Source organism: Cimex lectularius, unplaced genomic scaffold (assembly GCF_000648675.2).
Source record: "Cimex lectularius strain Harlan isolate CLEC.00 unplaced genomic scaffold, Clec_2.1 scaffold26, whole genome shotgun sequence".
Lineage (NCBI taxonomy): Eukaryota > Metazoa > Arthropoda > Insecta > Hemiptera > Cimicidae > Cimex > Cimex lectularius.
The window spans coordinates 152,427-167,829 of NW_019392721.1; the positions used below are offsets into that span (position 1 = coordinate 152,427).

The 15,403-nt window shown below is 33.3% G+C and overlaps 1 protein-coding gene across 3 annotated transcripts in view; it reads left to right on the top strand.

Annotated features, from left to right (window-relative positions):
- Positions 1 to 15,403, top strand: part of LOC106669237 — a 28,618-nt gene that overhangs the window by 5,914 nt on the left and 7,301 nt on the right. For 2 of the 3 annotated variants that reach the window (XM_014398559.1, XM_024226671.1), the window contains 4 exons: positions 11,062 to 11,169; positions 12,455 to 12,701; positions 12,770 to 12,799; positions 12,988 to 13,148. In XM_014398559.1, coding sequence (XP_014254045.1) covers positions 11,152 to 11,169; positions 12,455 to 12,701; positions 12,770 to 12,799; positions 12,988 to 13,148 — 456 coding nt within the window. In that variant the 5' untranslated portion in view covers positions 11,062 to 11,151. The remainder of the gene's footprint in view (positions 1 to 11,061; positions 11,170 to 12,454; positions 12,702 to 12,769; positions 12,800 to 12,987; positions 13,149 to 15,403) is intronic. The other variant, XM_014398561.1, reaches the window with a different exon arrangement.

Consider the following 15,403-nt stretch of genomic DNA (forward strand, 5'->3'; position numbering starts at 1 on the left):
AGAGCCCTACAACAATCAGCAATATCTAGTTGTTTAGAAAACTAAGTGGTTCTCCGAGATCCATAGCGACCAATGGCGGGTTAATAAGATTGTCACTAATTTCACTCCATAGATACTGCATCACTGCATTTTCTAAACTTTGTTGAACAACTCTGCCTCTATGAGGTCCGGCATTGCAATCCAGAAATCAAAAATTCCTGCCAATGAGATCCCTGGCTGGAGGGATTTATTCCTCGATAATTTCTTGGACATAACAGACTGCGGTGAAGTCGCCTTCAACAATATGGAGTCCAGATCGTCCTCCAGTGTAAATCCCAACCCAGACCATCACACCACCTCCTCCAAACTCCACTGAAGAGAGCTGGGGCATTGTACACATCCCCTGTCCTTGGTAGACTCTTCGGCGCCTTCTATCACTATACAGGCAGAAATGTAACTCATCAGTAAACATAACAGCATTCCAATTGGTATACTCTTCTAGGCATTCAGTACACCATATCGCCTGTGTTGCTGGTGACGGGCTGTTGTAGGTCGTCTCAAAGGGGTATAATGTGTGACCAACTTCCAGCAAAAATTATGAAGCATTTTTGTTAATAAAGGCCTTGCCAAAACTTGCCAAGGTCTTCATTTAGGATCTGGCGGGCACTATGGAAGGGTTCCACCTTGCAGCAATGACAACATTTTTAGCATCGTAATGCTCTGCGATCCACTACCAGGCCTCCTATTGGCACTTCCAGACTCACGGAATTGGGCTAAATACCGGGGGGAGACCACACTCGGAGAAACACCAACTGCCTCTGTGATATCCACTTGCCAGTGACCTCAGACTCATTCTCACAATAATATTGCGAACTTCTGGTTCGAGGTGATGTCTTTCTATGGTTAAAGAGAATACAACAGGATTAAAACTGAGAATAGGTGTTTGTTTACAAAATGAATATTATTTTTAAGTAAATGCGTTATTGAACATGAGGATTAACATTTGTTTGTTTTTGGTTTGTATTTTCTATTTTGTTTTATCCACCTATCAAGAATATATGAGTTAATTTAATTAAAATTAATAGATTATGAATAAATTACAAATATTCCTATTCATTTTTGAGCAGTTTATATTGTCAAACCTAACTACAATATTCCTCTTTTATTTATCAATCAATTAATTACTAAATTGGAGAACAGGTAGAGAATTAACAATTAAAAACGATACCATTATTTTTCAAAACCAATATTTAGAAACATCGTATAATAAAATAAAAACATTTACCATTAAATATAAAATATTTCACAGTTCAAAAGGTAAATCAATTTATATATTTATACTTGTTGCCAGCTAACCAGAAATGTTATAGAAATAATAAAACATTAAAAGCTTTTTGGTCTATCCTCTTCAACCCCCTAACAAAGTGCTCCACAAAAAAAGTGGTGCACATTGAAATTTTGATATTTTTTATGTACTTGTCTTTCCGTAATATAAACATAATAATTGTTAAACATAATAATTCATTATAAACATAATAATTCTTTTAATTCAGGTATTTATTAAAAGATTGGTTAATGGGAAAATAAAAATATCTCAAAAACAAAAATTAAAAAAAGAAAAAATCACCTTTGTGTATGAACATAAAACATAAAATAAACTTAACAATCTTTAATTGGGTTTAATTGGGTCCCTAGCTCTTATTACACACTCTAAACACCTCATCATGCTCATAATTAAGCCTTTAACCACTTTAGGAATTTCATCCTGAATCCCAACTAACATAACTTTCAGTTCAGCTATGGTTGTAGGAGATTTATTTATTTATTTACCCAACATACTCATACATAAGTACTCAATAGGATTCGAATCAGAGATAAGGACTGGCCTTCTTAGAGTGTAAATAATGACAACTCGAAAATAGTACATAACACTGGTGGCGACAAATCTTGTGTAAACAAAAATTGCTCGCCAATAAACGTAGCAAACGGCACCACATATTCCTCAAGAATTTCTGTAACATAGATTTCTGCATTAAATGACATCCTATTAAAAATGTGTAACTACATTTTTGCATCCAAAGAAATTCCACACCATAACTGAACCACCTCCAAACATCCAACTTCCTGCATTGGCTGTAGAGCTCTACAGCTACTTGATAAACTCGAAGTGTCCTTCTAGTGAATGCCCAACAACCGACATTTCAGGCAAATCTAACACCCTCGCAGTGTAACGCTGATTATCACTGATTATGAACATTTTTGTAATTGTTTTGTTTTGTGCCACCAACAGAAAAGTGAATAAATGCATTTTTAAAGATGATAAAAGGTGATGATTTACATTGTGAAGAGTTTAAATCAAATTATGAATTAAGCGGTTTTGCTTCACTATTGGCAACAAAACTAAATACTTTCCATGTAATTTTAATTATTGAATCATTTTTAAAGTATTAAAACGAAATATATGTCCAAAATGTTATCAAATTAAAAAAGAAATCAAAATATCATATGGCGCCACTTTTTTTCAAGCTTCACTTTCAGTATATCCTGAAAATCCTTCAACTCCCTCATTCTTGACTTCCTAAAATCACTGCTCTATCTAGAGGTAATAAAACCCACTTTCTGGTTCTCCCACTGGCACAAACTATTTTCCAAATATTCCATCCATCCTTAAATGTTAATATACCCAAATGTAATGCTAGTATTGACTCCCTCCAACAATGAGTATTTGTCATCAAGCAAGGGGAGTTTGTGTGGCTTGCTCGCTCATCCACTAGCTTTTTGTTATACAGGGGTCTTTACCATTCTGTTTCTCACTGTGACCTTCTGTTTGAGTCTAATCACTCGGCAAATCTGGGTGGCCTGCTTTGGATAAATTACACCCCCTGGCTGGAGGGGCTCACATTGTGCACTTTATGTAACTCTAAGGTCAAAGAGTCCATTTCATTGAATATTGTACCATCTTAAATAAAATCCTCTTGCTCCGCCTAGGCTGCGGTTCCCTTTCCCAACACCAATTAATTCACAAGTGAAACTATGAGCCAACTTCACTTGTAGGATTTTGTAGACATGCGTGGCAATACATATATTTTATGTCAATGCAGTGAATATTTAGTGTTTGTATAATTTAATTTCAATTTTTTTTTATTATTATTATTCTTTTCTTTCTCTATTTTATTTATTCACTTTTTCTTCAATTTAATTTATTTGGAAGTTTTTTTTTTCCGATTCACCTCTTGTATTATATACACTTATTGTTTTCATTCACCTCCGGCTGACAGAATTTTTCATGCCATTATTTAGTAGCTGTCATTTAATTATACATTATTGGATTATAATAAATAAAGTGTCTTTATTATTATTATGTATAAATAAAGCATTTCACTCTCATCATCAGGTTGAATAAATAATAAGGCAGTGGATTGGCAAGTCACTCATACAAGAATGTCGAGAGACGTGCTTGTAATTTATTCAGTGTGACGATGAGTATTTAATGCCCGGAATCAAGATCGTTGAAAATGACAAATCTGTGAGAACCTTCATTTGAAAAAAGTCACAAGAATTGTGTGGTTTTTCATTTGCTATTATTTTAACACTTGACCTTTCTATGCACATAGGAGGTTCAGATGCTTACATCACGTAATACCAAAAGGATAACATGTCAGTTCATAAAGAAAAATTGACTTAACAGTTCACAGTAAATTATTAAACTTTCAGGCTTCAAAACCCATAATTTTTGCATGCTTCTTGTGTAAACTTTAGCTCGGTATTAATGGTAGCTGCTGAGGTAGCTCATAAAACTGTCACTTCATTAAGTGATGAAACAATAGTTGAGCACAGTTCTCAAAATTGGTTTTAAAAGTATATTGATAAATGTAAATAATATAAACAGTCAGCACATCCTCAGTGTACCTCATAGTCATTAGGAACGTGAACTGTAGTCCTAGGGCTATTTTAGCTAGTAATGACAGATGTAATCATCTGTACATCTTTTTAGATCAGAAGCACTGGGCTAGCTTTAACCGAACAGAAATGTTTGAATTACAGCCTGAATTGTAAGAAGACTACTTACTATCTGAATACGGCTTCTCATTCCACCATACAACATTTGATATTCTCACCAGAGAACATTACTGTGAGGATTCACTATTTTTCATGGTCCGCTTGACCAATTAATATCATTCAACTAATTACGGTTTTTAGTTGAGATAAAAAAGGTGGGGTTGAGATTGGAAGTTAGTGCCCGAGTGGATTGAAGCCACGATAACTCAAGTGGTAGAGTAGCAACGTATCAAGCCGAAGGTCGTGGGTTCGAATCCCGCTCGTGACACTGACTTTTTTGTCTCAACTAAAAACCTTAATTGAATTATTGTGAGGCTTCAGTTTACCAGAAATCTGGCATGGAGAGCTATAAATTGGGGCTTTTTACCAAGTCTTTATAGCAGTCATCAAGCAGTACAAGTGCATTCTTGAGCCATTTGTAGTAGTGCCATTGTTGCTCCTTTTATTGTTAAAGATTGTGTGCTAATAAATGACAATGCCAGACTACATTCTGCCTGTGAACGATTCACACAGTGCAAATTAAAATTACCTATCTTAGCAAGCCCCATGTCAGCACCTGAAGCCATGGGGCTTATGTGGGATATAATTGGGAAGTATGCCAAAGCTCCAAAAACCTATGAGTTTTTAAACTTTAACTGTGATGGATGAAGAATGGGACAACCTTCCAGAGTCACACCATAGGCTTTTAATTGAAGCAATGTAATGTAACAGTAATGTTAGAGGTAATGATAATAATACATCATATACACCCACAAGAAAAGACACAACTTGAATTTTTTTAAGTATTTGGGTATATGATGCTACATGATAAAAGACACCATAAAAAATAAATAATATTAAAAAAATGACACCATTGTAAGTGGATTCTTACCAATTAGGCAGCACCACGTGTCACTTTTGAATTGGTGGGAACGCACTGTCTCCATTTGCGAAAAGTGTTATATAATAGTGCTGTTTCCGGTTAGGTAATGTGGACAAAATGATTTTAAATTCATTGACAACCAACAAGAAGGAAACTGCCGTCAATAATGGTAATGAATAATTTTCTAATTCCACCTCTTTGGCAACTAATTTAGGGCAAAGTATTATGGATATTGGATCTTCTCGTCGCAGTTTCATGACAAGTAATGAGGAGAAAAGTCTGACCTATAATGCTGATAGTTCTGGCTCTTCAGATTTCACTAACGAATCTGGGAAGCATGAATGAAGCTTCTGCATTGTAGGGCAAAATTGTTATAGAAAATCGAACTATTGTAAATACTGAATTACAACAATTATGTTTTATGCAAAAAAAAGAAGAGTCCTTTACTGAATCTAACTAATCATTTGTAATTCTTATGCTGCATTTTCTCTTAAGAACAAAGTAGTACTAATTTTAGAATTATTTTAGTTTTCAATGTTAGAAGTGTTGACCAATTTTTCAGTCACTCTGGGTCAAAGTCTTGAAGAAAAAAGCAAATTCATTTGTTATTATCACATTTTCAACCTATTTAAAGGTATCATCAGGGCCTATAATTAATTTCACATTATGCAAAATAATTGTTAAATCATTGTACAAATATGATTTTTGTAATGGATATTTATGCTTATTTGTTAGGTTTGTATATTGCCTGTTACTATCACAGAAATTAACACCGTTATAGTCATTCATTGACCACCATTATCGTTAGCGCACACAAACTAAATTAAATTGCTGATAACTAATGTATACAAGAAAAGTGTCACAACTCAAAAAGTGGTAGTTTTGTAAGGGTAGTACAGCTGGATTTTCGCTTAAGTCTTGGACAAATGAAAGACATGGTGTATCATGACAGTTTTTATTGCCAACAACAGTAATGGCGCGTACGTATTTATAAGTCAAATAAAGTAAAATTCCATTTGTCTCTCCGGTTGAATTTTCTTTTGTTGAGTTGTGTCACTTTTCTTGTGGGCCTTCGATAAATACATTTGATAATACATTAAATTAATCTTCAAGTGGTCGTTACCTTCTCTTCAATAATTTTAATAGTAAAGAAGGAAACAAATTGTAAGTCAAGTCAGATTTGGTAAGTTTTTAGGAATTCCCTATTTTCTCAAAAATTTAAAAATTTAGGCATTTTTGAAATTAGTGTGATTTTCAAACATAAAGTCTTGTTAAGTATAGAAAAATCTTACACAATTACAATAAAATGTTTGAATTTGAAAAACCAAGTTTGTACATTAATTATGTTTATATGATTTTGTAGTGATATCTAGGATATCATTCTCCAGTTCTCTCTCAACTTTCGCTGGTTGGAAAACAGGATTTTATCCCACTCGTGCTCTAACCGAATGATCTAGTTGTGAAATGTCTAAAATTCTGGTCTTATCGATTGTAAGCCAGCATAAGAAAGTTTTAACCTGGTGTAACCATCGTCCTAACCCAGTAACTGGGCGAATTAATATAAAAATTGAGGTGGAGTGAATATGTAAAAAGCAGTAAGTGGGATGTACAATATAATGATCATCCTCAGATATGTGCCTTGGTTGCAACATCCTGAATACCCACTGATTTTTTCATACTGTTTAAAAGCCCTCCCAATAGTTTTAACAATAGTGGAAACGTCATCAAAACAAAGTATGAAAATAAACTTTTAAATAATTAACAGAAAATATAGAGTATTATAATTTAATTGTTAAAACAGCATATACTTTTTAAAAAAATCAAAAGAATTACGAAATAATTCCTTTCGGTAGTTAAATTTGGCATCTTTTTATAACTTTTGTTCTTTGACAGATTAAAAATAAATTCAAAAAATTTAAATTATTATTTTTTCATTATTATTAATTTAAATTTAAATTATTAATTTAACACTTATATTATTATATGCTTAATTTTACAATTATTCAGAATTCTGCCAATGTAATTAATTTTATGAGCAGCCCTAAGGTTCATATAACCACATAGTTGTAATACGCTCAGATAAAAATGTTTGAATGTCTCTTGTCAAATTGAGAAATAAATGTTTGACTCATAAAATCATGTATTCATCATTGCTAGCCTTCAGTATGCCATTTTTGCAATTTTCGATAGATTAAAAACATTATGCAAACCAACTTAAAAATTAAATCATTTTTCTTGTATTAATATTCTGTAATGTTTTCATAATTGTGATATTTGCTTTACACTTAATGAAAATAAATAATAAAATTAGGTCAAATAAAGAATATTTTGTACTGTTTTACCACCAACTGAACTCAAATTCTTCCTAATTGTAGTATTTATTGTTGAAGGTTGATGACATTTTTACAAATATATTTTATGTCTCATACATGAATTATAAATTACGATATATCTTATTGAGTTCATGCTCTGATAATTCTTTATTACATTCTTTAGCCTTCATTATTACAATTAACAAATTATTTCCTTTTTCAAAGGAAACCTGATATTTAAAATCAATCTAGTTCACCATTTGAAAAATATTCTTTCTCGTGATCCTTAAATAACAAGGAATAAGAGCCTACAACAATTATAACATACTTAAAAAGTGATAAGTGCTTTTGAAAACATCCATTCTACTTGCAGGTAAGGCAAAGTTATTAATTATTTTGCGAGTATGTTATTAGTTTTGTTTTACAAGCAACAAAACCATTCATATTGAAATAAACTACCAAAATTTGGCATGTAGCGGTGTTATATTTTACTTTGGTATTATTGATAATGTTCTTTTGACTGAATTAGCTTCAGATATACAAAATTAAGAATTAAATCTCTTATATAATATAACAATTTTTTGGGGAAGGAGAATCCTTAAAAATCCTTTCCTGGAGGGGGGGCATCGGAATGGATTAGGTTCTTGACTTGGTCCCAAGTTCGAATCCAGCGGCCCTCCATTCGAACCTGACATATTTACAAATGGGCTTCCCCCAAAAAAGAAAAACGAAACAACACCATACTCCAAGGGTCCATATAATCTCGTAATTGAAATACCCTCATTTACTTACTTACTAATCGGTAAAATAGTCCTTAGAGCTGGACCTGGACCTCCTCAATAAGTTTTCTCCATTCATTTTGATCTTTGGCCTTGAGGTGCTACCTTACACTCGTCTGTCATAGATTCTCTACATCATCCAACGACCTATGCCAAGGGTGTCCTCATATTCTTGAGCCTCCTGATTTCCCATAGAGGAGTTTCCTTGGAAGCCTATCTTGAGGCATCCTCTCCACGTGACCCAACCATCCCAATCTTCCCATCTTTATTTGGGCAACTATATCCGGCTCGCCAAATAATTGCTTTAATTCGTCGTTCTTGCCTACTTTCCATTCGCCATTTACACACTTAGGGCCGAATATTTTTCTTAGCACTTTTCTTTCCCATACACCAAGAACCTTTAATCTTTCTTTATTCAACACCCATGTTTCGATAGCGTACATAACTATTGGCCTTATAATCGCTTTGTAAGCTATAATCTTAGCCTTGCAACATAGGTGCTTGAACTACTGAGCCTTTTGTAAACAGGCATCTACTTCCTGCCGCTATTCTCGCCTTTATTTCTGCCTTTATCATTATTCTTTGTGGCTAAGGACCCTAGATATTTAAAATTATACTTATTGGCAACTATGGTTTCCAAATTAAACTGGTCCTTCTCCACATCCATGGGTTCTCGAGGTGTTCAAATACTTAGTTTTACCCTCGTTAATTTTCAGACCGTGATTCTTGCAGTTCCTGAAGTGCTCCTCCCAGAGCCGCCTTTGTTCTTGCTATAATCAATACATCGTCCACATCGTGTGTAGCAGCAATCTGTTATAAATAGTGCCACCTGGGTTTGATCTAATGGCCCGTATTGCTCTTTCCAAACAAAGATTGAAGATGACAAGGGAAGGTCTCCTTGCTGCAGGCCCGCATCTTCTTTAAGATCCTCCGACAGTGTATTTTGCACTTTGACTTGGTAGCTCGTGTTATGCCACATCATACCGATTAGCCTAATTAACTTACATGGTACACCAAGCACCCTTAAATCTGCTAAAGCTTCCTTTCTATTCACACTGTTGCACGCTTGAGAGAGACAGACTTCCTTTCTCCATTTCAATTTAAGAACACTCACCGGTACGCCTAGTTGTGGTTCTGGTTCTATGGGTGAGATGGCTGCCCTTTTTTTACTAGTTGGTCAGTACCTATTCAATTCCTTATCTTCATGTCCCAGAACACATTACACAGTTACCTTGATGTGTTTTCCTAGAGCCGTTAGGCCATTTTGGTACTCCTAGACAAGTTTGAAGCTGGAAGCATACCATTTAGTGCCTTTATAAGCTGCCTGGCTGTCTGAGAGTATATAGTAAATCTGTGCACCTTTCATTTTTTTTATTAAGTCCTGTGCACAGAGTTGTATTGCTTGGACCTAAGTTGGAAAATTGCTAATTGTTGGGATTAGTCAAAGGTGCTTTGCTACTAAAGTTTAGTATTTAATATTAATTAATATATTTTACCCCTCAACCTACTTACTCCCTGTTCCATTCATGTGTGTACCACCTTCCTGAGACTTTGGGCTACTTTTCTTCCAAAGGTTCCTATTATCTATGACTACTTGAAAGGGTCTGTCACAGTTGAGTTTTTCTATCATTTTGTCATGTACAGTTACAGCCATCTCACTTAATTTAATTCTAGCCAGAATTTTGTAGTGGCTTTTCCTTAGATTATACTTTATTTCCTTGTACCTCAGGCGTCTGTTGCCATTTTGAAAGAAATCTTTTATACATAAATGTAAAGGTGGAAGGTTGAGTGTTTCCATTGCTGGCAGGTACATTGCATTTTTTTTTAACCTTTTTGTAAAGGATGGTTCTTATTCAACTCGTAAACAACAAAACCTATGAGTAAGAACCATCCTTTACAAAAATGGAATCGACATAATCACCCCACCTTTATATTATTTTCTGTACATTGCCCTTGTTTTATTAAGACACGATAGTCTTTGTAGCTTCATCTGTGTCTCCTTGTTTGGTGTTTTTAGACATCACACTAGAGCTCCATATTTGTCCCAAGGACAGTTGTCTATAACCAATACGCCATCCTGGGGTTTATTCCCCAGTTTTTCTACATAATCTCTGGCCAATGCTTAGTAAAGCCTTTGCCTTTATGCAGATTTTTTTCACCATTTGAGCTTTTGGTACTTTATTTCTTTGGATTAAGTTAAAGCTTCATCGTTTTGGAGGGTGCTTTTAGATGTAGATTCTTCTTCTTGTGAAAGATATGAGGTATGTTTTCTTAGGGTTTATGTTTAAACCCATTTTCTCACACAATATTTCTACAATATTTAGGGTGTTTTCCATCTGGTTTGACAGTCCGAATTTCTTTTATATGATTGTTATCAGGTCATTTGCAAAATCTACAGTATCATATCCTACACTATCAGCATAATAGTTGCCTTCTATTTATTACCTACATAAGGATCTATTCTTTTTTTCTCGTAATTAATTTAATTTTGGTTTTTTTATTATTATTTGTACATCCAACTTAAAACAGAAACTTGTCCTTGCTAATAAAGCCGATAGTTTATTTTTACCTTCTATAAGTTTAAGAAATTATTTTAGCAGAAGTTTTGATATTGCTTTTTTTATCTTTTTCAAATTCAAAATGTGATTGCTTGATCACTCCGTTGAATTGAAAATTTTTATTTATTGCCGATAAACATGAATTTTACCATGTAAATGAAATCATCCTTGCTGTAAATTTTCACCAGAAGTGTAATTTAAGTTAATATTAGCCTCAATGCAAACTCAATTTTAAAACTATACTGAAAAGTAGTGGGAGAAAAATTACATATGTATCCATTCAAGTGCATCGTATTCTAATTTGAATGTGCCAATGAAGAATTTTGTTTCTTCCGGCGTCCTGAAGAACCGAATGGGTAAGTTTATTAGGTTTAAGTTGTACTGACTAATATTTAATTTTTCATTTTCTCCTCATCTTATATGTTTTATTTGTATTTTTTAAGTTAAATCTATGTGAAAAAATATTCTTACATTTGTTTCTAAGTATTTACAAAAATTTATTATATTTACAGTTGGCTTAAGGAAAAGCCGCAATAAAACTATAAGTTAAATAGTGCGCAGTTAACCAGTGAAATTCTTCAAAAGTGAAAAAAAAAAGTATTATGGATCATCATTCTCAGGTAGATATCATTTCAGGAAAGTATACAATTTCATTATATTCTCTTTAATTAAGTTATTCAGTTTAAAAAATATATATAATTCATGTTCATTATAAAAATGCAAATTATTGTAATTTTTTATACATATATATAGTCTATAAACTACAGAATTTAAATTAAAGCATGAAAACTTGTTGGATTTCCCTGTTCCTTCCTTCTGTGATCTTAATTTTTGCATTCATTAAACAGAGATTGTTCAGAATTGCCGATATCTGTAATTCTGGTAAGTAAACCATGTTTGTATGAAGACTGTATCCACGGAGGCGGAAATTTTTAATTTATTAATAAATCGATTTCTAAATATGTGTAGTTTGTAAACTCCAGCTATATATTTAATAACATCAACCATTCATTTTCCAGTGTACTCATTAGCACAATTGCTATGTCTAGTTTTAAATGAAAATATGAAAGGAAGAAATTAATAATAGAGCTGACAGTTTTTATTGATGATGTTATCGATTCTTTTTCAACATACTATGATTAACAGACTATAATCAGGAAATGTGGCTTTCCTTTATCCTTTGTTTTAGGGTGAAATATGTTTTTTTTTTAGTGTTTTTATTCTTTTTGTTCTACCAATTCAAGGTAGGTAATTTTGTATGATTCGACAGTATTTTCAAAGCGTGAAAAATAATTTTTTTAGTGAACACAATGTTAACATTTTATAGTTTTAAGCAAATTGACACGAGCTATTTTTTATCTGAAGGATTGTGTACTGTGGTCTGAGTCAGACCTATTACTGTGATACAAATCTTTGTGTGAAAGAAAAAAGTAATTTCGTTTCTCTTAAATATTTGTATACATTACATAGTCTTAATGAATGAGAGCTAATTTTAAAAATTGTAGTTCATGCTTTAATGTTAAAAATTAAAATTGTAGCATTTACAAACTGTCATGTGATGTTTGCTTTTATTTGTTGCTAAGTAAATTACGCTAGGGTAAGATAAATCTCAGTCTTTATAAAAGGGACTTGAATGAGTCATATTTTTTAAAATTTATACTATCTTGATCTTGCACAAGGATTCTGTTGATAAAAACGAGATAAACTAAAACAGAACTCATACAAAATACTCCTACGTACAAAAATAAATTCTGCGCGAACCAAAATAATATGAATTTAATATTATTTCCATTTTTTGGCAGATCGACTTTATATTCATGTCTAATAGTGTTTAAAAAATATATATTATAATTATTTTATATAAACACATTATTATTGTTATTAATTTCCATTTTTGGTTTTTAGGGGAGTTCCAAGGTGAAAAAAGCTCTCCAAGAGACAGTTAAGTTGGACGATGAGAGATACGGTTACGTTATTACCGAACTCATCCCTATTGGGTGTGTTCCCAGATGGCATTGCCATGTTTGTGGGAAAACAATTTCATCCGAAAGAGCTTTGCTCAATCATCTTAGCCACCCGATACACAAAAGCAATCTTCGTGTGCCTAAACATCCTGCTAACAACTTTAAGAAATTTAGCAGTAAGCCCAATGGTTAATATAATTTATAAATGTACATATTCGGAGTTAACAAACCCTCTAACTGTAAAACACCGTTTTAGGTTCACCCACCATAGAGGAAAATACAAATGGTAAAGTACATTTTTATTAATATGTAATTATATGGTTAAAACCACAGGAGTACATTTAAAATAGTTGTTTTTAACCCTGCAAATAAATAATTAAAATAGATTTATGCAATAACAAAAACAAGTGGTTTTTAGAATGAAAACTAATGGATTAATATGTAATATTTTATTTTAATGTATGAATTTTTCAGATAAAGATCCCTCTTGGTCAGATGTAGCGACTGATATATTACCAGGAGAGCCAGTTCCTCCTGGAATGGAAGATATTGTTGAAGGTGTTTGTCAAATTCAAAAAACACTCGACTCTTTCAAAGCTGCACCATTAATAGGGCTTGAATACATAGTAGAGCTTGTAAGTGTAGTTTTATTATAACTTTATGACTTTAGCCCTATGCACATGGGGATTCACACATCCATCTCCAGCTACTTGGCAACCAGGAGATCAGGCATCTGGACAATTTGAGAAGCCCATCCCCTTCATACAGTCAGGACTCTAGTAACCCATATTCCCAAGTAGATTGTGGTTTAGATAAGAAATCAATGTTTTATATTTTTGGCGAAGTGTGGTTCATTGTGTCCTCACTCCCATATACAAATTGTCTAGTGATGTTAACATTGTAAATGCAGTATTATTATTATTGCAGTTACAGATCAAGAAAAGTTGTGGGTACATCCTTACATTAAAAATTGTTATAATTTGTAGGTTATCCGTTGTTATAAAAGAACTGCAAAAAAATTTCAACTTGTAGCTGTATAATACGGGAAATTTCACCACTTCTGTCACAAACTTTAAATTGAATTACAATTAATTAAGGTTTTTAGTTGAAATAAAAAAGTCAATGGCACAAGCGAGATTCGAACCCACGATCTTCGGCTTGATACACCGCTGCTCTACCACTTGAGCTATCGTGACCTCGATCCACTTAGACACCAACTTCCCATCTGAACCGCACCTTTTGAATTTTCCCTCCATTTTGCCATTTTTCAAATGTCGTGTAATCGGATTGGATTCTCGACGACAAATGAAATGGCCACGGAGAGCTTTAGTGAAGTATACTTCATTTTAAATCATTAAATTCACTAATTTCGTGGTCCACTTGACCTATTAATATATTAGAATTAATTAAGGTTTTTAGTTGAGATAAAAAGTCAATGGCACGAGCGGGATTCGAACCCACGGTCTTCGGCTTGATATGCCACTGCTCTACCACTTGAGCTATCGTGACTTCGATCCACTCGGACACTAACTTCCCATCTGAACCGCACCTTTTGAACTTTTCCTCCTTTTTGCCATTTTTCAAATGTCGTGTAATCGGATTGGATTCTCGGCGACAAATGAAATGGCCACGGGGGCATTAGTGAAGTATACTTCATTTTAAATCATTAAATTCACTAATTTTGTGGTCCACTTGACCAATTAATATATTACAATTAATTAAGGTTTTTAGTTGAGATAAAAAGTCAATGGGACGAGCGGGATTCGAACCCACGATCTTCGGCTTGATACGCCGCTGCTCTACCACGAGCTGTCGTGACCTCGATCCACTCGGACACCAACTTCCCATCTCAACCACACCTTTTGAATTTTCCCTCCTTTTTGCCATTTTTCAAATATCATGCTCTCCATGGCCATTTCATTTGTCGCCGAGAATCAAGTAGATTACATGAAATTTCAAAAATGGCAAAAAGGAGGGAAAATTCAAAAGGTGGGGTTTTTGCCATTGACTTTTTTATCTCAACTAAAAACCGTAATTAATTGTAATATATGAATTGGTCAAGCGGACCACGAAATTAGTGAATTTAAATAGAATGCTAAAGCCGTTACACTCAATGCTACCCGACGCCTTGCCACGTTTTGGTAAGGTGTGCACATCTATCCGACATCAAGCGCACGCCACGTACAGTCCATAGCGTGTATCACAAATCAGTATCACAATCACAAAGCCTCTTTCGTTCTTAATGCATTATTTTGAGCAAAACCATGTAATAGATTGTTCGTTAAATTTTATGAGCACAACCATGTAATAAATGGTTAGTTAAATTTAATTGTTTTAAATAAACTTATTCCGGTGTTTTGATAAATTTTCTGGCTAACCATCATAATTAAATAATTTTTATAAAAACTCATGAATTTTTGATCTTGTTTAATTTGGTTTATATTAAAATAAGAATATTGTATAACGACAAAATTACATATACATAGTTTGAAATAAACTACAAAAAATATGGGTGTCCTGTTCTGATGCTACTCGACGAAAATGGTGTAATTGTGTGAGGAAAACCATGAAATAAATTGTTAGTTAAATTTTATGAGCAAAACTGTGTAATAAATTGTTAGTTAAATTCATTATATCAAAAAATGGTATTCCGGTGTTTTAATCAATTTTCTACCAAACCATTAAAATTAATTTTTTTAAAATAAAAACATGAATTTTTGATCTCGGTCAAATTGGGTTATATTAAAATAAGTATGTTGTAATTAATATAACGGCAATAATACATGTAGTTTGAATAAAAATATGAGGGTCCGGTTCTTTCGTCTTCGACTGTACTCAATGCTACCCGACAGTTCCCAGCTTTATTCATTCATTGTGCTTGCCAGTGGTA